We start from the raw sequence: 21,921 nt of genomic DNA, 5'->3' as shown, positions 1-21,921 counted from the left end.
CCTCTAAATAGACATGATTTGGTCTTTATTTGTTTTGGAGGAAGGCTGGGTGAGGTGGCACAGGGAGGGTTCCTGGTTTGGTTCCCGCAGTTCCACCTTGAAAGAAGTGACCTTTAGACCTCTGTGGGGTGGAGAGTACTGAACTGCCATGGGAAGCAAAGCATAACAATGGGTAGACCAAAGTGCTGGTCTGGGACTATTCTAGCAGCTTCCCATGGTACAAATAGCTTTTTCACTTACACTCCACGTTTCCCATCACTTTTCCTGCTATACAGTTTAATTCATGCCAGGCGGATTATGAAGGGAAGAAAATGATGCAACAGTCAAAAAGTCCTTTAATTCGTTCCAAAAATTAAAACAGAATAAAAAGAAAACAAAACAAATGAAAAAAAAGAGAGAGAAATTAAAAACTAAACAAAAAGCTCTGAAAACAAACTGAAAAGAAAGGAGGAAGGGGGAGGGAAAAAAAAAAAAGAACCCGGGAAAGACAAATGAATGTTAGAGCAGGCACGATCATGGACAGACGCCAGCTACTTACGTTCACCTCGGTGATTGCTATATCAACAATGCTACCCACAACAATCAAGGCGTCAAATGTATTCCATGCATCACAGAAATAGTGCTGCATGTGGCAGAGAAGCCAAGGAAAGAGAAAGAGAGAGAGAGAGAAAGAAAGAGATACAAAGAATGAGAGAGAGAGGAGGAAGAGAAAGAGGGAGAGGGAGAAAAGAGGGAAAAAAAGTAAAAAGTAAAATAAAATAAAATAAAAAACAAAACAAAACAAAACAAAGCATGAAAGAGGGAGAGAAGAGGAAAAAAAATAAGAAAAGAAAGAGGTTACGTGGGCATATTAAATAGTCTCTTACCACTCTACAGTATTGGTTGCTCAAACCTCTGTAACGTTTCACATGATGGAGGGTATCAACAAAAGCCTGGTTAGTCAGAAAGTTACACTCAAGCATGTCTACCTTTTGGAGGGAAAAAAGCACACACACCCCAAACTCTGTGCGCTTTCACCAGTCACAGCCTTGGGGCCAGCTATGACAAGTGAAAAAGAAGGAGGCATTTCCCCCCCTCCTTTTTTTTTCCCTGGGAGAAGGAGAAGGACGACGGCAAGTTCAATAAAAGCATGACTAGAGGGAAAAAAAAACCAGAAAAAAAAAGATAGAGAGAAAGAAAGAAGGAACAGCAGAGGAGGAGGAGGTGGTGGTGTCCTGGGGAGGGTAGAGTAATACTCACATTAGTTTCACTGAGAATGACGTCTATAATGCTGCCAATTACGATGAGGAAGTCAAAAACATTCCAAGGATCACTAAAGTAACCCTACATAAGGAAGGGGCAGGCAGGATGGGGATTAAAAAGGAATGTTAGACAGACAAAAACAGTTCAAAATTACCATTAGAATTACTGCCCTGATACCTCTGAGGATTTTCCTCTTAAGTTTACTTGTTGTGTCTCAACCTGTGACCAGGTCCTGGGATCTCTGACTTGTGTGAGCAGCCACTATCAAGCTAATGCAATCCCAGGGCAGCCACTTCTCCCCTCTGATTCTCGGATGGCAGGGTGAAGGGAAGCCACTTAGGTTGCTTCGAGCATGGCTGCTCACAGGAGTAGGGCTTGCAGGACCAGTCCCTCCAGACATCTCTGATTCCTAGCAACACAGCACCCTTCCCCAGTTGGCTTAGATTTGACTGGGGGAACAGTAAAGGAATGGCATCACGTGGTTCTCTCAAAAAACTTCTCCCCTTCTGCTGGTGCGAATATCAGCCCACCAGTCCATGCTCCAGATGTAACGCTCTGTGCTGGCATTAGGAACGTCTGGCTGCCATGTCATGATGGAGCAGAGGGCACAGTTGAGCTGAGGATCTGCCTTTTAAACCTCACTGGTTGTCACTTTTATCTTTAGCCAGCTACAATAAGTATTACAACAGTGATTAGCCTAACAGTTTCTCTTACTAATGCTTTCACTCCTGTCTTAAAACTAGCAAGCAGGACTGATATTTTTGCTACTCTGAAAGCACGTCTGCACCTCAAAGTGAAAATGTGAATGTAGCACGTGCTGGTGTGTCCCACTAGGAAGAGGTAAGGATGAGGGCAAAGTCAGCTTTAGTATGTCCTAAGAGTGAGACTTGTTGCTCAGTCATACTAGAGACAGCACCACAGCATCACTGCATCATCAGCTGTCTAGGATAATCTAAGCCATATCTGCTAACGTGCTAAACTCATACCTTCACTTTGCCCCCTTCACTTTAAACCCCTTCAGACCTATCTCAAACATCTCATTGTCCTAAGCAGGGCTCAGACGATGCTAATCAGCACTGCTTGCCATCTCTGTCCTGCGTGACTTTTGGCTGGAGGGGCCATAAGGATACAGGATCCTTTTGGAAAAGGTCCTTTTCAGCCCAGGACGTGAGCTTCTGTATGACAAGTCAACGTCGCAAGCAAAGAAAACTTATCTTTGCTCACAGAACATCTGTGCCAGCCTCTTCCCCTTGTGCTGAAGTTCTAAAAGGAGGCACACATAAAATTCTTCATATTCCTTTTACGAGTTTGGTTTTGTGAGCGCAGGCTAATCTGACCTCCCTGTTTCCCAGCTGCAGCATGTCTCCAGTGAGACTGAACCCAAGTTGCACTGTGACTGCTATTCTTAGCCAGAGAGTCAGGTCATGGGTAAAGTGTGAGTCTGTGTTCCCAGGCAGTGTTGCAGAAAGCAAAAAGGAGAAAAAAAAAATAAAAAAATCCAAGCACTGGCACTGCACAAGCCAGGCTTGGGAACCTGAAATTACTGTGGGTTCAACCATCACATGGAGCAGGCACTGGCAAAAAGTGTCTTTCCAAATGCTGAAACACTGCCTCCAGGATGCTTTGAGACTCACAGTTGTAAACTGTGTTATGTTTGGGGCAGAAAAAATGAAAAAAAAAAAAAAAAAAGAAAAAAGATGAAGCAGAGGAAGCCACTGCCCAGCTGGTTCCGCATCAATGAAGAGAGCTGGTAGTCTGGACTTCGAAATCTTCTCCAGAAAACCAGAAAAAAGCCAGTTTAATTCTGCAGCCTGAAACAGGCAACTCTTAGCAGATCTACACTGGGAGGAGTAATCATCTTTTTGGCTATGCATTGCTACACAACTAGCTACAACAGGCAGGAAGGAAACAGGAGCAAAAGCAAACTCAGAGAATATTATTATTCAGCATCCAGCCTAGAAAATATACAACAAATATTAGAATGAATTCAGTGGTGATGTCCAGCACCGTTAGCAACCAGATGGACCTGGAATAAAACTGTGATTAGGCTTCACCAAGAGGAAAGGGAGGGAGAGAACAGCAGATTAAATTGTAGAGGCAAACACATTTTGAATAAAGGACAGACAGAGATCATACAGAGTTGCAAAAGGTGGCTTTGCAGCCTGATGTGACCTTGATAGAGAGTACACTTGCAGGATCAAAAAGAACAGAGTAGAAGACAACAGACCCAATCCTCCTGCCCCTGTTCATGTGCACAGTCCTGCTGAAGGCACTGACACTGCTCACATGCTGAATGAATACATGCATTCAATAGCATGGCTATCTTCCATTTCCTTCTCAAATTGCATAGTTTAGGAACTTTTCAGGATTTCAGCAGGAACACAAACAACTCCAAAAAAATCCAGAATTTGCTTTTAGGCAGCTGCAAGGGTGAAGACCCAAAACAAGTTCTTCAGGTTTTGCCCATGAAAACAAAGACTATCTGTTTTTAAATCTGTGGTGATGAATAGGAAGTTATGTTTACTATGATTAGCACCATACTGCAAGATTCTTTTTGGTATAACCAAATTTACAATTTCATCGTTTCTTTTTACTGAACAACTCCAGGCATAAAGCCCAATAGCTATTGATATTGCTAAAACAACATTTGCTGTTGGTACAAAACTCAGGTGACAAACAGCATCAAGTCCAGTCCTCAGATGACCACTGAAGCCAGTGAATTAAATTTTGCTCCCAGTTGCAGTAATGCAACCACACTGGAAGCAATGACACCGCACTGACATCATTAACACATCTCAGGAGAGACTCGTGCCTGGAAAGAAAATGTCTCTTTTTCATTGTTATCACAAATAGCTGCTCTGGAGCTTTGTGACACCACAGCATTTCTGGAGTCATTCTGCTAACTTCTGTGGAGTGGCTCCAGATTTACACTGTTTGGTTTCTTCTGGTCTCTGAGTCTCATCAGCCAGGCCCTTGCTTGAAAATCATGGGCTAGTCTGCTCTGGGATCACAGAAAGAGCATTACTGCGGTAACTTATTGTGTGGCTGTAAGGTGAACTCAGAGAGCCCTTCTCTTCCTCCTGTACCTCTTAGATGAGTGATAGAGAAGAACCATGGATATGAATGCAGTTTTACTCAACCCCACATCCAACAGGACAGTGTTGAATTAAGGAAACACATGGATTTTAAAACCTTCCTTTCCTCCTCACCTGCTCCTTCTGTGTTTCAAACAGAAAGGTGAAAAATAGGAAGATAATATTCACAGTAAGAAAGCCCAAAGAAAACAGAGAACATAAACCCTTCATTTGTGTGCATGGTAGTGGAATCCTTCCTTAAAAATCCATCCTCTTAGAGAAATTTACCTACAAATGGCCATGTGTTTACTTAGCTTCAGATCAGGCCTCATAAGCTTGTTGGGAGTTACGAGTATATATTGAGAGTGAACCCCTTGGGGACTTCTCTCTTGCAACCTCAAAGTACCTCTTCAGGCCACATTCCTCATTGGAGTGTACCAGGGTGGCTTATGAAAGACGAGCTGAATGAAGGAAGAGCTATTGCTCTAATAAAGAGGTTGTATTTCCAAAATATTTTTCCCACCAGAAAATTCTGTATACTTTTCCCAAGGGGTGGAGGTCTGACTGGAAATGAATTGATGGCACTGTTTGTTTTTGCAGTACAGGAATTCAGAGTGTAATACCATATTTTACCCTTAAAGGGAGACGCTTGACTCTGAGTTAGCTGTATAATTACATGTCACATAATGGCAGCCTCAAGGGCTTACTGGGGAATGGTAGTCATTCTCTCCTGTGGGATGTTTTTGGAGATTCGTGAAGCTTTTTGGGGAGAAAGGAGGACAGAAAGAGACCAGGAGGATTGGATTGAATATTCAGGAAGCATGAAATAGCCCCACCTTTAAAGTACATTTTTTCTCCATTTTTTTTAATTTCCCCAAAGGTAGCAAAGGATAGTTGCATATCACATGATCAATACGTTAAAGAAAGGCTGAGCATAAATATGCAGTAGCTGACTGGAATGGAATCTCATTTGTGCCAGGGGAGCAGACATTGTAGCATTTGAGAAGGAGTATGCCAATCATTTGTATGTTTCCTCGTTGCTGAGATTAGCCATCAAAGAAGTTGGGGTTTGTTTTGGTACTGGCGGAGCCACTGAAATCTCTGGAGACCATTTCTTTTACTTTTTGTGACTATGTGATCCTAAATGCAATATCTAAGAAGCCTCATTAACAGCAGGGAAAAACAAGAGTCTATCTGAAGGTCTGAGCTCGGGGTCACCTGGGGACAATAATAAGGACGTGCAGTGGCTGGAGAGCTATGCATCTACACCGAAGCACAGAAATCATCAGGGGAAGGGTGCTGTTGAGTCATGGTACCTGCTGGTTTTCCAGCATCTATCCCTATGGGAGCTGCAGGGGTTAACTGACGTACAGCTATTAATCTGCTTAGTCCCAGGTTTTCATTTCTGTCTCTTACCAGCTGGCTGGCAAAATTTAGCAAACCCCTCTGAGACAAAAGTCTATGAAGAGACAGCACAGGTCAAGCCTATTCACTGGGTGGGATCTGAATGTAGGTCAGATGGTTCCCAGTGGAAGAAGATGCTGCAATGTCACAGGACAAAAAGGGAAAGCTACGCATGCATGCATGTGTGTGTGTATGTATGGAGAAATGAAGCATCAAGGAGGAGAACTTAAGACATGTAGACAACTAAATAGCCTAAAAGGAAACCAAACTACAGGAGAACCTTACTACCACTTATCTGAAATAAACTTGCATGTTAAAACAACAAAAAGAAGTATGAACCGTAATCAGCTGGAAGGAATGTATAGGAAGGAGAGAAAGAGGCTGATACCTGATATTCACTGTGATTTCTTAGCAAAAATTTCCTGCTGATTGTAAAGGGCACCAAAGCAGACTTTGCTGGGGATTTACAAAATGAGATGAACTGCTAATTTAGTTGATGGTTGCTTAGTATGCGAATTTATTTCTGTAAATGCTGCAGGCTATTTGGAGCTGTGAGAGTCCGACATCATTAAAAGAGGCTTTCCCTGAAAGTATTTTTGCAAAACGGACAGTGTTATGGGAAAACAGTATCAAATCAAATGGCATTTACGCAGTACCGTGACTCTTGGCATACCTTCTCACAGCTGATTTGACTGATTCACATGTATCTTAAACAGTCTTACAAAGCTACAATAGCTTCTGACACCAAATGGAGATCTGTGTCAGATGCAAATTCTGTTATGCTAAGATACCATTTAGCCATAACAGTAATCAGGGAAATTAGCAGAACGTAATAGAGAAGGAATAAAGTGGAGGATGCAGCTGCTTGGAGCTCCTGACAAGCTGCAGGAAAACAGCATCTATTTGCATACTATCTATCAGCTTTCATCCAGTGATGGATTAATTCTGAGACACAGACTCCCTGCAGTTCACCCACCAGTTGCTGTAATGAGTCACTGCTGCAGGGAATTGCACAAGCCCCCCTCCTGTATTCTGTCAAATCTTTCCGCAGACAAGGAGTGAGGAGAGGAGATTCGTAGCTCCCCAGACTGCTACAAAGGTTTGATCAGTTCTGGAGAAGCCTATTGACACTCTCTGCTTATTCCATAGGAAAACAAGACCAACTTCTAGACCAAGATAGGTGCTTAATAACTTTGATATTTTCCTGTATCCTCTCTCACCCTGTTTTATGCTCCCTTTCACAGTGAGGACATTGGTGAAAGCAGACAGGTATCCCTGGGGTCTGAGGGCTTGTCTGGACATAGAGGACATTCTACTTGACAGACACAAAGGAGCTGGAGAACCTGCATGGCTCTGTAATCTGAAAAAGACCCCAAGTGTTTATTTCTAGATCAGTGGTATAAATCTGAGGTAGCTTGAAACCGGTTAAAAATTACCACCTTCTGCTTATTGTTTGAAAGTCTATAGGTCTTACAGCAAATTCTGGTTCTCACCTGTGCTTCCAGTGGACAATTATCTCCACCACAGGAAAAAAAAGAACCTGTCTGAACCAAGGTCCTCAAAGCACTGCTTAACAAACTCAAACTTTTATGGAGGCTGTAACTATATAATCTCTTGTGTCACAACAGACCCTTTTTTAGTGCTTTCCACACCTACTGAAAATTGATGATGTTGGGGAGATATGCCTAGTAAAATTATTATCATACCTATTCTCTGAACTGGGAATTACCATTTCCAGATTTTGCAACTCAGTTCAATCTGGCAGAATTGTATTTGGTCCTATGAGTCCCTCCTTACCCACCTGTGTGGTGGGACAATTATCTTACATGTCTCCATATTTCATTTACAGTAAAGTGGTTAGCAGTACACAAGCACACAGCCTTTCAGTAGAGGCTTGAAGTGCAATATTATGCTCCCAGGTCTTTAAAAGACTGGGAAAAGAAGCATGGTAAAAGCCATATGGAAGTCTTTATTATGGAAGCATCTCTTAGAACTGGCAAAGACTGTATTTCAAGGCAACATGCTGACAAGGCCTGAGGAAATGTTAACAATAAAACATGCTGAAACTGGATGATTCAACTAGCTGATCCTGGTGTCCTTTTTGGCCTGGATTGCTCTTAGCTGCCTTTGAAGGGAGGGGGAGTAATTCCTTAGAACATTAACATCTAAGGCCTCCTTGATACAAAGGCATGGAAATGGAGGTAGAGTAGCATAAAGCACTCTCTTAAATTCTGCTGTCCCCTGAGAAAAATAACATAAACACTCTTGACTTTTTCTACAGGTATGTTCTGGCATAGTGATATTCTGAGAGAGGTTGGGCTTTTTTCTTCAGGAACGGTAATTACATTGCAATAATTTAACAATCATTTCCCTGTAGTCAGAAATGAGGCCTGTTCTCAGCAGAGAAACAAAATCAACACCAGTCTTACTGGAAAGTCTGAAAGTGAGTGTGATGGCTTGCTGTGTCTGAACGGATCATTTATCGCAAAACGCTTTCCATGAGAATTTTGCTGTCAAATTCCATTAGGAAGAAGCTGTAAATGCTCAAAGACTTTGCAAGGTCTAGAAAAATCAGGTCTTGATGAAAGCCAACGAATAATTCTTGAAGGCAATAAAAAAACCCAGCAACATGGAACAGTCCTATGAAAAGAGGACTAGGATGAGCTTTGCTCTTTCAGATAGTCTGTCTTCTAAAGAAGAACCGACATGTCAGTCCAGGGAACAATGATTCAAAAGAAGTAAAACTCAGCCTGTAAGAACAGAAGTGACACATCTTTCAGAGTGAAGAGCTACTTACTGTTGTGGGAAGATGAGAGAGTGGCAAGCAATTTAAGACACATTCTGAATATGAGGCTGGACTAGGAACAGCTTCTCTGCCTCTGAATGCTGTGGACTGCTCTGACATGGTTGCTTGATTTTACATGGACTAGACTTGTTAATAAAATATCGCTTACTTTCACATAATTCATCAATCACAACTTTCCAAAAGAGTATCATTACTCTTATTTTATACTTGGGGAAGAAGAAATGTAGACAAGTAAAATTTCTGAAGTCCTACAAAAGCCAGATGCTTGACAGAGAAGATAAATCAACACTCAAAGACCTCATCCAGGGGACCATTTGGCTGTCAAAATGTAATTTCCTAACACAATGAACAGTTCTTAACAGGCACTGTATCGGTCTGCTATCTGGTATCATCCTTGTGTGAAGAGAAGATTCACATCTGGGAGAATTTTTGACCATTTTAAACAACCTCACATTAAGTGATGGAGGGTTGGGATTTCTCCTCTGAGAGTGAGAGCAAGTCATTTTTCCCTGGAGCTGTTCACTTTACATGCTACTGCTGACGCTGTCAATGCTGTTGTGAATGAGACCCCAGTTCACCATCCCACTGGGCTTTTAACACTGTGTGAATAATTTTCTGTGTTAAATAATTAAGTGTAATAGCTAATACAGTACTTCCCACACTGTTGCATTGTGCAGTCATATAATTATTTTTGATCATTTATAATGACATTAAAACCCCCAAGTGCCAGACTGAAAATAAATCTGTCACAATGTTGCAGCAATATGCAAATTCTCTGGGTAGGTTTGCTGTGAAGGAAAAAGTCCTCTCTCATTGAAGCTCTTACACAGCTTCTTTAACAGTTGGGTTTTTTTTTTTGCCAACTGAATTCTCAATTGATCCTTCAGAAAGCTGGAGGATTGCATAGCTCTGGCTGGTCAGTGTTTAAAATTTCAAAGATTCTATACAGTAATTAGAGGATCACTCTTCAGGCAGAAAATTGCTGGCCTCATCCTCCAGGAAGGAGATCATTCTGCATTTAAACAACAAATGTAATATGGGAATCAGCAGATTGAACTGCCTTTTTGTCCTTCATCCTTTGCTTCCACCACAACATGAAAGGACAAGTTTTTTTGTGCAAAGAGGGAAGTTTGTTCTGTATTGTATACTCATTTCATTCTTGGGCTCTTCTTTGAAGCCACCACCAAAGAAACCGATACGGATCGACTCTGCTGAGACCCTTCCACAGCATACATTTTCCACAAGGAAATGGGAAAGAAACCAGTATACTTTATACAGGATGTCAGCTGGTGTTCAGAAGGTAGACTTTGGTAGTTCCTTCCTGACCCAGATTCAACTGGAAGTATGAGCTAGGATTTAACGCAAAATTCCATTTCTCATCATCTGTCTAGTTTCTTCTGTTATGTTTTTCACGCTGCATGACTTGTTTAGGTGGAGTCACGCCTGTGCCATCTCAGAATATAAGCATATGCACAATAGAAAAACTTCAGTCTGGCACGACTTTCTTCTCCAGTAAAGTGTCAGGAATGGCCAGACTTCCCCTCCCACGCACACTCAGGAACCAGTGAGGAACTCGGTGAAATCCAGAAGCATCAAAGAGGATTCCCTGTACTTCCACATGACAGAGAAGGCAGTTATTTTCTTGCTGATTCCTCATTTGTGGAAACTGTTACTAGATTAACACCATCTCTAGTGGTTTGTTTCAAATTTTCTTTTTCTGTACTAACCGGAGGATTTGTTGTTTGAGGCTCTACGTCACGTATACTGTTTAACTTGATGGGCCAGCACTCTAAAACACCAGAATGGGATTCTTTATTTCCATGTCACTTCCTTGTAATATGTTGACAGCACAGACTCCTAAGTAGTTTTGATTTAAGGCCTGGAATAACAAAACCAGCTGCTTTGGTCCTCGGTTGGTGGGATGTCCTTCCACATTCTGACAGAAAAGGCTCAATGTCAAGCTGCTGTGAGAGTGTTGTGGGAGTGCTGCAAGAAGCTTAGTTACTTTCTTAGCCTCTCCTCTCACTGTTTTTTTTTGCCCCTGAACATATGGACAGATAGAAATTCTGCAGGGTAAACAGTATCCAGCAGCAGGTCTACCTGATGATGCTCTATTCCTATCCACTGATGGGTATAAAGGACTGGGATGACCTGATCATCGATGTCTGGAATGATTATCCTAAATATTACTTTACATCAAAATCACCTAAACATGCTGCTCTGACATACATACTTTCAGTATTTAACTTTTACAGAAAAGACTCAGATAAAAGGCTCATTCTTCCTCCCAGGTCTGTGGACATGAAAGACCATATGGTCAAATCTCCACAGGACATGTATCCCATGCAAAATGCATGAAACTACTGGTTGACAGGTAATCATACCAAAGAGAAAGCAGAGGAGCGATTAATGAATGGATAAGACTTTTTCCCTTTTCTAGTGTATTTACAAAATGCTTGGGTCTGATTCAGCACTTGAGAGCCTTGGATTGACGGCACAGTCAGCAACTGGTCACGCACTACAGAGATGTCAGGGATTTCTGGTTATATGGCTGCTGATCTTCTTGGAGCAGCTGAGATTAATCCCAGATGGGCTACTGGCTGTACAGAAGATCCAGAAGAATATACAATACATTCATACTTCTCCCAGAAAACAATTTGGGGTGAAAAAGGAAAGCATTTCTGGGGTAACATGGTGATGCATTTTGCAATGGGGTTGAGTTTAATTCACAGAAGTAGAGAAATATATTGCACCCAACTTTTATTGAAAATTATTCTGATGAGAGAGTAGACAGTGAGGCTCTGTGGCTGAGATACTAATGTGTTTGAACATGGAGACCTGGGACGTTTGCCAAAGAACTTCAATAAAATGCAGAAGCACAAAAATGTGTTCATTAGCTTAAAAGCTATGTGTTTTAATTAGGTTTTTAATTTTCTAAAACCCCCCTCCCATGTTTCCTTTTCCTTACAGCCCTGTTTCTGTTTTTTTTTTTTCTTGCAACATTTTTTGTCCAATCATTTCTTTCTCAATTTTATTAATATTTTCTTCTTTCAAGGCCTTTGGTTTATTTTTTTTCTTTCTGCCTTTAATGATATTCAGTCCATTCCTCCTGCCCATTATCTGTGTATGGATTTTCCTACCCTCAGGTTTTGTTTCTCTCTTTTCCCTCCATAGCCCTTCCTGTTTGTTTAGTTCTCTCACTTTCTTCAGTTCATGCACTTTCTTACCTCTCTATTTCTAGTTCTCTCCATGCTCATTATTTCTTACTCAACACCAAGCACTCTTCTTTTTTGTTGAATAAGCTGTATTTTTTCCCCATCCACAGGTTCTGAAACATATTAACATCTCACTCGTTCTTTTGCCTTTTAAAACGCTTGCTCCAAACAAAGGCAAGGTGGTGCTAGGAAATTGTCTTCCTATTGCACTGGGTAGGTGACTCAGTCAGCAAATGCTCCATGTCTAGATGCTGTCCCTCCAAAACAGGAAGGGTAATACTGAAGCCGAGGAGAGGAAACAAGTAGATAACTACTTTGGTTAAGAACATGCCAAAACCAGCAAAGAAAATTTGCTAAATAAGAGGTATTGGGCAACTAGAATTGTGGCCAAACTCCATGAAAGGGAGACAGGCACCTGCACCATGGGCTCATGTAAACGTTTACACAATCTAATTTGTTCATTTATACTACCATAACTCAACCTAGATGATATGATTTTTAACTAAATATGCTTCCTACATGCATTGGGTGGACCTGAAGTGTTTTTCATTGCTGGGCAAAAGACCATGCAATTGTAACCAGTTTTCCTGACATTTTTTCATCAGTGCAGAATGTCTTTACTTCGCTTTCTCCATATTAACTGGAGAAATAAAACACTATGATGAATTATGCTCAGGCAGAATCCTAATCTATAGGCTATTTCTAAAAGCAGTAGAATGAAGATGCACCAAAAGCATTAGACTTCTAAAATTAACCAGAGTTGCTTCTGTAGTGCAAAGGAATAGACTGGATATAAATTTCACCTTTTTGAAGTCAAGACTCTGTCTTGACCAAGGAACGACAAGTTATGGTTATGGTTAGAAAGAAGAATGCAAGTAGTATGAAGCAGCCAGTGTGACTTCAGGAGACACTGTTCAAAGATCTGTTGATAGGCATGTATGTACTAGAAATAGAGTAGTAAAAAGGGAACAAAACCAGATGAGTAATTTTGCAGGTTTGAGAAGAGATATCAGTGCATCAAACACACGATAAGTGCTGACTGAGAGGAGCTTAAAAAGGAATAGAGAAGGGCAAATACATTAGGGGAGAAAGAAACACTAAAACCACTTAGATCCTTCAGTAAATGGAGACTCAGAAATAACCTTGGGTGACACTCATGACTTCCTCTACTCAGAGGGTCATAGCATTTCCTGGGTTCGCATGGGATTATGTGCCTTGTACTGAATGTGAAACTTGTTTGAAACAGTGTACAGAAGTCTGAACTCTGTTACATGAAAATGACATTAAAGAATGGCAAGAATTCAGAGTAAAGTAGCAGTGATAAATGTGGGACTGAACTATCTGAGACAGGACAGATGGCATTCTTACAGGCTGCTTTACAAGTAACATCCATAAACACCCAGGGAAGAAAGGTGTTGACAGTGTCTGGTAAACAGAGTAGACTTGTGGTCTGTAGTCTCTCTGATAGTCATAATTCCACAGAGGAAATCCCCAAGATTCCCTTTCCACAAGCAGACCTGGATTTGACAAAATATATGAACATGTGCTTTACTTTATGCCTGAGAGTCATTCCACTGACATGTCTTGCCTACTCTGAGATGACAGAGACAGGGGCAGAAAATTCACAGCTCTCTGATTACTAGTCCTACTCAAGCTAATAAGAAAATAGATTAAATGTTTCCTTGAAAGAAAAAGCAGATGTGGTTCAACAGTAAAACAGCCCATTACAGGGAGCTGGAAAGATCTAGAAATTCCTGGAGGAATATCCATACTCATATTAGCACATATGTTGACAGATGGTGCAGCTTCATCTGCATAGGAATTTTAAGTTGTGTTTGAGTTGAAAAGATAGACCCTAGGCAGGTTTTGTAGAGCAGCTGGTCCTTCACAGACTGGTACTTGTGGGATTTCTTCTTTAAGAAGCTAGGACAGTGGTAGCTGTGAGCACCTCAGACAGCAAAGCACCTTTCATTCTCCTTAGTACTTATGTCTGGAAAAATCACAAAACAGCAGCAGCTTCCTCCATGCAGGAACTGGAAAAAAAGCTCACCAAATTGGCTGGAGAATTTATAAAATTAGAAAAACAAAGCAACAAAAGGCCTTGGCTCAACGGTGTTACTTATGGACTGTCTGTCTCTTTAATTTAGGTCTGCCATTTCACATCTAGGAAACACTAATATTACTTAGCATATAATTTCTTGGTCTGGGGGACTGGTTGGTTATAGAGGAGAGGATGATGGCTATACAGTGATGTTCACCCAGGTGACAGTGAAATCCTTTTGGGCTTTTCCAGGTAGTGTTACTGGGCACAACCTCCATCTTCCAATGTAGTTTGTTTTTATACCTTGAGTGACAGGAGGACACAAGGTCTAGTCAAGCAGAGGGCTGAGATAACAACTTACTCTGTGCTGGGAGACTCCACATCAGAACATATTCTGTGCAAGTTCAGCTTCAATCCAAATGTGCAACCTAAGGAGAAGCAGATTGTGACCCCCAGTGTTGGTCCACATCAATGTAAATGGTCATCTGGGAAAGGGAGTTTCCTTTGGAGAGCAGGTTGAGTCAACATGGAGCAGGGAGTGGAGGCTGCAGGCCAAATCCTTGTACTGAATAGACAATGGCATGTTATGCAAGGAATTCTGATGTTTCCAAACTTAAGTCACTGAACTGGTACTGAACGTAATCCAATGTGAATATACGGCTGGAGGCAAGACTTTTTGCAGTATTAGTTGTTTTCATAAGCTCACTCCTGTTTTTCTTCACTGTAAATCCTGTGTTCCATTTTTAAAAATTTTGTTTGTTTTCCTGAAGGTATTTAATTAAAATAGCAGTTTAAGGGTTAGTACTATTTTTGATATACACGCCAGACTAGGTTTTGAAATAGATATATACTCTTTTTGCTCGGTATTCTTTTAGGATGAGCAGGGCTCAATCCAAGGTTGTTGTGTGATCCTTGGTTGAGGCGGCTTATTTTATACTCTGTTATTCTGGTCACAAGGAAAACTTTCATATTCTTACTTTTACTATACTGTAATAGCTGAGGATTTAATTTGGGAATTGCAGAATCATGAAAAATTGGGCTGAGAGGGAACTTGTGAGATGGTCTAGTGCATTTCCCTGTCCCAAGGCAGGTTATACATTCCTAAACTGTTTCTAGAGAAAGATACTCCTAACTTCATCTCTTAATTCCATAATATCTTTAGGCAATCTGTTCCAGTGTTTTGCTAATCAGAGGATACATGTTCACCCTCAGATGATTTTGTTTAATACGTTGTTGTGTGGCAAAACTTGAAAGGAAAACTGAACACATGGAAGTAAGATACAGGATGCAGAAAGGAAATCCAACATCAACAAGCCTAATTCCTTACTGTTAGAGGCAACAATATCAGGTACAGCTTCCCTTGTATATGTACAGAGCTCAATATTTGAACTGGTTGAATTTTCTCCCTAAATGCTCAGAGTAAATTCTGCTAAGAATCTAATCTTTCTCAAATTTAAGGACCTTCTGTAAAGCAGAACCATGAAATCAGAACATTACAAAGTTTTTGAGATCTACTTCTTGGTATATAATGTGCAGGTGATGCTTTTACAAGATACTGGAAGATTTTCTTGAGAATAGACATGGCAAACTCTCAAAAGTGAAAGGAAGATCCCTCCTAAAAGATCCCTTCTGAAATAGATGATGATACTTCTAAGTTTCCTAAGACAGTGTTTGAGATCTCACAAAAAAACCCCCAAACAGTCCTTCACCAACACTGCTCAAGATGTCTCTAACTTTCAAGAGAACTACATCTAAGAAAGGGTGGTGATATTTGGCTCAGAAAAAAAAAGAAAACCATGACTCCTCTAAGAATTCCTAGGAAGTGTGGAAGAAGGAGAAAGGGGCTGGGTGGGAATAAAATCAGCACAGAATTAACAAGAAAAAGTAAGATTGAATTCAGTAGAATTCGAGAGCAAATTTTCTGAGCTGAGGATGAGAAAGAAGTTAAGTTGGAGCTAGGAGGAGCTCTTAACTTCAGTGATCCCCTAAAAATTTAACATGAAGCACGACTCACATGATTGTTCTCATCTTTACCACTGTCATAACTGACACTTCAGATGGTATTTGCCAATCCCAATGTATAATGGTATCCTTCAAGAGACAACCCCATGTATCAAGTTATCAGCGAAGACAGGAAATTGCATCAGGTACATATGTTTAGGTATCTGGATTCTACTACATATGACACAACACTGGATTTAAACCCCAAAGAAGACAGCCTCTTAAATTATGTGAGGTCAGAGTCCTTGTTACTGTCCTTCAGCAGCTGTGTCAATTTAGTTGGGAGAACCTGTAGGTTACAATCATAGCCCATGGTGCAGCTATACTAGCCATGACCCAACGGACAGGAAAATACTGTCAGGCAGGACCTGATGGGATATTGTATAGTATCAATGAAATCTTAAATTCAAAACTACAGTAATCCAAACTATCATTGAGACATTTTTTTCCAAAGCTCATAACTCAAAACGAATCATGTTTGATTAACCTCACTTGGACCAGGAGACTAATCATGGGATGCTATTTATAACTTATTTAAGGAAAGTCTGAGAGAGCATTAGAATAACATTCATAATGGAAAGCATACTATAGACTTATCATTGGGCCACAATTACAACTTAATGAAAACAGAGAATTAGGAACCTTCTCCTTTAGCAGGTGTTGCTTTTTTGTTTCATTCTTTTTGTTTGTTTCTTTGTTTTTTGTTTTGTAGGTGTTTTTTGTTTTTTGTTTTTTTTTTTTTTTAGCGTGTCTACTCTCCAGTGTGAAAAAGTTATTAAGTACATGTGAGACTCCAATCCAGAGAGCAACTGTCCAGCTCAGTTATTGGTGGGGTAATAGATCAGAAAGTTTCACCTCCTCCTTCTCCTCACAGCTGCCCCGCACACATGCACACACACACAGAGGGCAGGAAACTCTATGCCTATAGCACCTACCTTGGGTTTGAAGGCGATTAATTTCAGGACCATCTCAACAGTGAACAGACCAGTGAAGAGCATGTTGAGGATATTCATCGCTTCTTTGAACATGCAGCTCTGACCGTAGTGCTGAAAAACAGTGTCCCGGCAGGAACATGAAGAATGGACATACCAGCTAGATAGGAATCCACAGGGCCTCTGCTGATCTCCCTTCATGTTGAGGGTCTCTAAAGAAAACCTCCTCATGCTCCATTTTTTCAATTTAGAATTCCCCCCTCCCTTCACACACAAGCAATTCCATACCTGTAGATACTTTAACCTCCTGGCTCTGGATTCCCTATTATTTAAAAAAAAACCTGTTTGAGTGGGGATTACCAAAATCGCAGTTATCATTCCAGTTGTGGGCTCATTATAAATTTGCATAATGGTATAAGGCAATCTCCAATTTTGTTTCTTATCTCACCCTTCTGAAACACTTGGATTACTCTTTCGCTGGATTGCTACTACTGCACAGTGAACGGGGGGTTTCATACCAAGCTATTCCCCAAATAATTACATTTAATTCAGGATTCTACAAAGTACACAAGCAGCTCAAATCAAATCTTTCCAATATGCGTTGCCTTGCATTTGTCAACTCTATTAAATTTGCAATCATGCTGCCTATTCAGTTAACTTTATTAAGATCTTATGAAGTTACTCTCTGCCTTCTATTGATTAATTCAAATAGTGTCTTCCGCAAATGTTGCCACCTCACTCTTCATATTCCTATTTCCAGATCATTATATTTGAGACTGATTACATTGTCTTATTCTAAGGTCATCTTCTAGTTCATGTTATAAGATCCCATTTGTAGTTGCTTGACTTTCATAAGGTTTAACCAGCTGGGATGAATTTTCATATTCTGCATTGGCTCAGGGTAATGTATTTAAAGGAGTTTCAGTCAACACAATTCAGCTACAGCTGAAAGCCAGGCCAGGGAAAAATACGTTGTTGAGGCATTTTCAAAATTTATTGCAATATTTTATTTGAAAGTCATTGATACCTGCAGAACTCTGCTTAAAAATTTGGAATTTTTCTTGAATGTAGGTTTTGTGTTTCTTTTTCTTTAATACATTTGACACAAATGTGGCCACAGTATAAGCCTTTGAAAAAATGTGCTTTTCTTAAGATGGATGTAGACTTCCTAGAATGTCCAGAGATGCTGTCCTGCCTGTAGGCTCACAAACACCTCACAGCTTCTAGCTCTACCTGCCCTGGGTGTGCACCATTGTCACATCATTCAAGCACGCTACAGAGTGAACACAATATTCCCTCTCTAACGCTTCATGAGAGCAAGACAATATATACTTCAGCTGAAAGCATGGAAGTTTCTTGTGCTTGTGCTGCCTCACTCCTTTCTTGGTACTCTAGGCAAAACAGCAGAGAGAGCCTTTCCAGTGGGGACAGGAAAAACCTAGACCAGATAAAGAAAAAGCGGAGAAGTCAAGAAATCTGCGGAGATTGGACTGGAGACAGTAAGAGGAAACAAGGTGAAAATTGACTGTGACTATATGCTTAGACTGTTAGTGAGTGACAGGAAACTGAGGCTAGTTTTGAGGGGATGCTGGGGGTGGGGGAGACTGGGATTTATCCAGTGGAAGATGTAGTGGTGGGATGCTAAAGTCAATATGGAAGTTGGTGTAGGAGTGCATGGGACCTTGGACTCAGAGTAAGGGAACAAATCAGAGAAGGGAACAATGTGTAGCAGATAATCAAACAAAAAGGGCAGAGAGAGACCAGAAAGGAGGTCCATGGAGGGATAACTCCAACTGGAAGTCTGTGTAGTGGGAAGAAAAGGACTGGGGATCTTGACTGTCTGGGCCATAAACCAGGGAAGACAGTTGAGAGACTGACTGAATGAGGAGGAAGCAAGGGCTTTAGGGAGAAGAGTGACAGGAGACTAGCTTTTAAGCAGACAGAGTGTAGAAGAGAATGGGGCTCAAGTGGCCAAGGAAACTGGGAGTGCAGAGATAGTCTTAGCAGCTGGGAGTTTGGGAGTCTAACTGAAAATGAAAGGGAGGTGAGGGAGGCATTGGACAGAGACAGACTGGAAGAAACAAACCAGGAAAGTACAGACTTCATTGTGCCTATTAAAGCCCATTACCTGACTGAAATGAACGTAAGACTTCTTTTTTTGTAAGTTGGCTACATAGTAAAGGTTTTGACTCTTTCCTCTTAACTGCTGTTCCACTTGCAGAATGTAATCTACTACCTTTGGTTGGTGGATTCACATTAGATGTTTGGGAAAACTTCACACAGTGAGGAAGCATGGTGGTAGAGCAATCAGTAGCATCAGTTGTAAAGCAATTTAGTAGTGAAGCAATTTAGGCAAACTCCGATCAAGAAAGGCTTTAAGTGGAGCTGATCCTGCCTTCAGATGACAGGCTGGACAATGCAGCCTCTAGAGGTTCTTTCTAGACAGTTTCAATGGTTCTTAATCCAGAATAAAGGAGTTACTAGGGCCTTCCAATTCTCTATCCGCAGTTTCCTTGATTACCTCCTTCACCAAAATATTTACTCTCTACTTCCTAACACAGAAAAGCACCAAATTTAAAATTGAGACAGGTAAGTGGCAGTTCTGGGTTTACTGATGCATTTCACAGCAGACAAGCCAGAACTGAAAAATCACTTATTGTAGTGGCCACTGAACAGGCCTGTGATGTAACTGCTGGGTTGTTTTTTACATTTATTTGCTTTAAAGTAGTAAAACCAGATTTGTTGAAAGTGTCAGATATTAGCAGGAGGAGGTCAAGTGGCAGATTCCTCATTTTATCAAAATGTCATCAGGAATGAAAGTGGTACTATGTTTTTTATCTGTCCCTCTCCCTCAAAACATGATGTGAAAGTAAAAGCTGGTCTCAATCTCGGCCACTTCTACATTTTCCTCCACAAAGTCTAATAATCCATCACCTGCAGGGTGAAAGTAGGTCTCAACCTTGGCCATTTCTAGTAATTCATTACCTGTAAGGCTTTCTGCTTGCTTACTTACCTGCATGGCCAGGCAGATGGTGTTCAGCAGGATCAGAACGAACATCAGGTATTCAAAATAGGTGGAGTTGACCACATACCAAACTTTATACTGGTACTGGTTTTTAGGGATGTATCTCCGCAGGGGTCGGGCTTTCAGGGCATATTCTACACACTGGCGCTGTGAAAGAGGCAGGGTAGATTTAAAAATCAAAACAAAAATCCAGGTTTGGTCAGCTACCCTCAAATATAATAAAAATAGGTGGTTTAAGTTTTTTTACTGAAATAAAAATGCTTGAGAGAAGAATTTCTACAAGGTCATTGTATTTATGTGCATATTCTACCTGTTGAAGAGCTCCATATGCCTTTACTTTGGCCAGATAATGCTGTCATACTGCTCAGTGAATCAAATAGTAGAGCAGAAATTTTTAAGTAAATATTGTCCCTTGAGTGTGAGGTTTTTTTATCTGATTCCTGAAAGATGACAGTAAAGCCAGCTTACCGTTTTATCTTGTTGGCAATCTTCACATGTTCCTCTTTGTAGGTATTTCTCTCTTAAATGCTTATTCTCAATGTTTTTTCTACTTTTAGTGGCAACAAGTTGTTGTAAATTACCTGGTTTTTGTCCAGCTCACAGTTCTTGTACTCTTGTTCTCCTTGTTCCTGAAATGTGACGATGACGAAACCAACGAAGATGTTCATCATGAAGAAAGCAATAATGATGATGTAGATAATAAAGAAGATGGAGATCTCAACCCTGTGATTATAGATGGGTCCCACATCCTCCATGTGGGAATCAATGGATCTATACAGCAACCTGAAAGCAAACAGGAGCCCAATGCAGAGAAAATCTGCAACTGCCTTGAGGCCTTATAGGTGATGTTATAAAGTTTAACTTTGTGATTTTCTTCTACTTGTATCAAAATTAAGTCATTCACAAATTTGCACATTTGCACTGATCTGAGTGTAAACTCTTGCAAAAGAGAAGACACAGCTCTTACTAACTTTACACATTGGAACCTGTACAGGGTGAAATGTTTCCACAGCTGAACAATTAAAACGATGCATGACCTTCAGTTAACAGAAGACAGGAGAGCCTGTGTTGTTTAGAACTGAATTTTGTGAGAAAAGGGAATCTAAATACTTTTAACATTTGTTAACACTGCTGTTGGCATCACCCGGTGACACAGGTCAGGGTCAGCCCCCAGATACCCTGCATGACCATGTCACTCTGACAGAGTGGAGCTATGGGAGTCCTTAGCCCTTGTGGCACAGGCAGTACAAACTAGTAAGACAACCCACATCTGCCCATACTGCAGCAACAGCACTGCTGTGTTTCATATTACCCTGCTAGCTCCATCAGGAAACTTCCAATGCCTAGCAATACTGGTAAGTGCCTGACAGGCATTTTTTATCCCTTTATATACATAATATTTGTAACAAATATTGCTATCACTGCTACTACTAGTAATCATTTTCTCAAGTGCTAGAGACAGTGCTATGTACTGTTTACAGGCACAGGATCAGTAATTACAGCAGACCCTGAGGAATTTACAAAGTATAATACATGATACTGTAGTAACTGCTGCTTATATTGCTGCATTTAATACTTTAGATTTATTTAATACTTAGAATGGGAAACACCATGCTCTGCATTTGAATTTTCTCTTTTGAAATGAATGAGGTCATTGCTAGTGTTGCACCGGTCCAAGAAGCACTCACTCTGGCCAGCCCTCAAAGGTTGAAACTGTAAAAAGGGCCATCATGGCAGTCAAGACGTTGTCGAAGTCAAACTTGCTGTTCTCCCAGCTCCGGGGTTGTATCATCGGCTGGTTGACCTCACCATCCTTGTACGTAATGTAGTACCCTCTGTGGATGGAGAGCAGACACAGAACATGGCCAAACTGTACTTTCAGTTCGAGGTCTGAGAGTGGGTGGCCAGTGAAGGGGGCTAACTGGAAAAGGTCAGACCCACCTGCATTCTGCTGCTGTCTGTTTGGAGCTATCAGTGCAGCTGTACAGCTTGCCCTTGAAAAGGAAGAAAGAGGAATGAAGCTTCCTTTCCTGATAGTATAAGGGTTAGGGCAGATCATATAAGGAGGAGATGCATTTACTACTTGCTAATTTTATATGTTCTTGTATATTCTTTGTATGTTCTAATGTGCATAACCACTGAGTGCTGTAGAACATTAGTTGCTAGAAGGCTGGTGAAGGG

The 21,921-nt window shown here is 40.9% G+C and overlaps 2 protein-coding genes across 30 annotated transcripts in view; one reads left to right on the top strand and one right to left on the bottom strand.

Annotated features, from left to right (window-relative positions):
• MICAL3 (microtubule associated monooxygenase, calponin and LIM domain containing 3) overlaps positions 1-10,910 on the top strand; it is a 571,168-nt gene extending 560,258 nt beyond the window's left edge. For all 7 annotated transcript variants that reach the window (XM_069861231.1, XM_069861266.1, XM_069861258.1 and 4 more), the window contains one exon: positions 10,901-10,910. The gene's annotated coding sequence lies outside the window, so the exon portion shown is untranslated. The remainder of the gene's footprint in view (positions 1-10,900) is intronic.
• CACNA1C (calcium voltage-gated channel subunit alpha1 C) overlaps positions 1-21,921 on the bottom strand; it is a 480,521-nt gene that overhangs the window by 51,840 nt on the left and 406,760 nt on the right. For 10 of the 23 annotated variants that reach the window (XM_069861443.1, XM_069861470.1, XM_069861362.1 and 7 more), the window contains exons 25-30: positions 21,682-21,734; positions 21,429-21,575; positions 20,322-20,523; positions 19,729-19,887; positions 16,719-16,829; positions 539-622 (exon numbers count right to left, since the gene is read on the bottom strand). In XM_069861443.1, the coding sequence (XP_069717544.1) occupies positions 539-622; positions 16,719-16,829; positions 19,729-19,887; positions 20,322-20,523; positions 21,429-21,575; positions 21,682-21,734 (756 nt within the window). Of the gene's footprint in view, positions 1-538; positions 623-1,239; positions 1,324-16,718; positions 16,830-19,728; positions 19,888-20,321; positions 20,524-21,428; positions 21,576-21,681; positions 21,735-21,921 lie in introns of all 23 variants that reach the window. The other 13 variants (XM_069861296.1, XM_069861480.1, XM_069861314.1 and 10 more) reach the window with 2 other exon arrangements.

Source organism: Phaenicophaeus curvirostris, chromosome 1 (genome assembly GCF_032191515.1).
Source record: "Phaenicophaeus curvirostris isolate KB17595 chromosome 1, BPBGC_Pcur_1.0, whole genome shotgun sequence".
NCBI lineage: Eukaryota > Metazoa > Chordata > Aves > Cuculiformes > Cuculidae > Phaenicophaeus > Phaenicophaeus curvirostris.
This window is presented reverse-complemented; position numbering and strand designations above follow the sequence as displayed.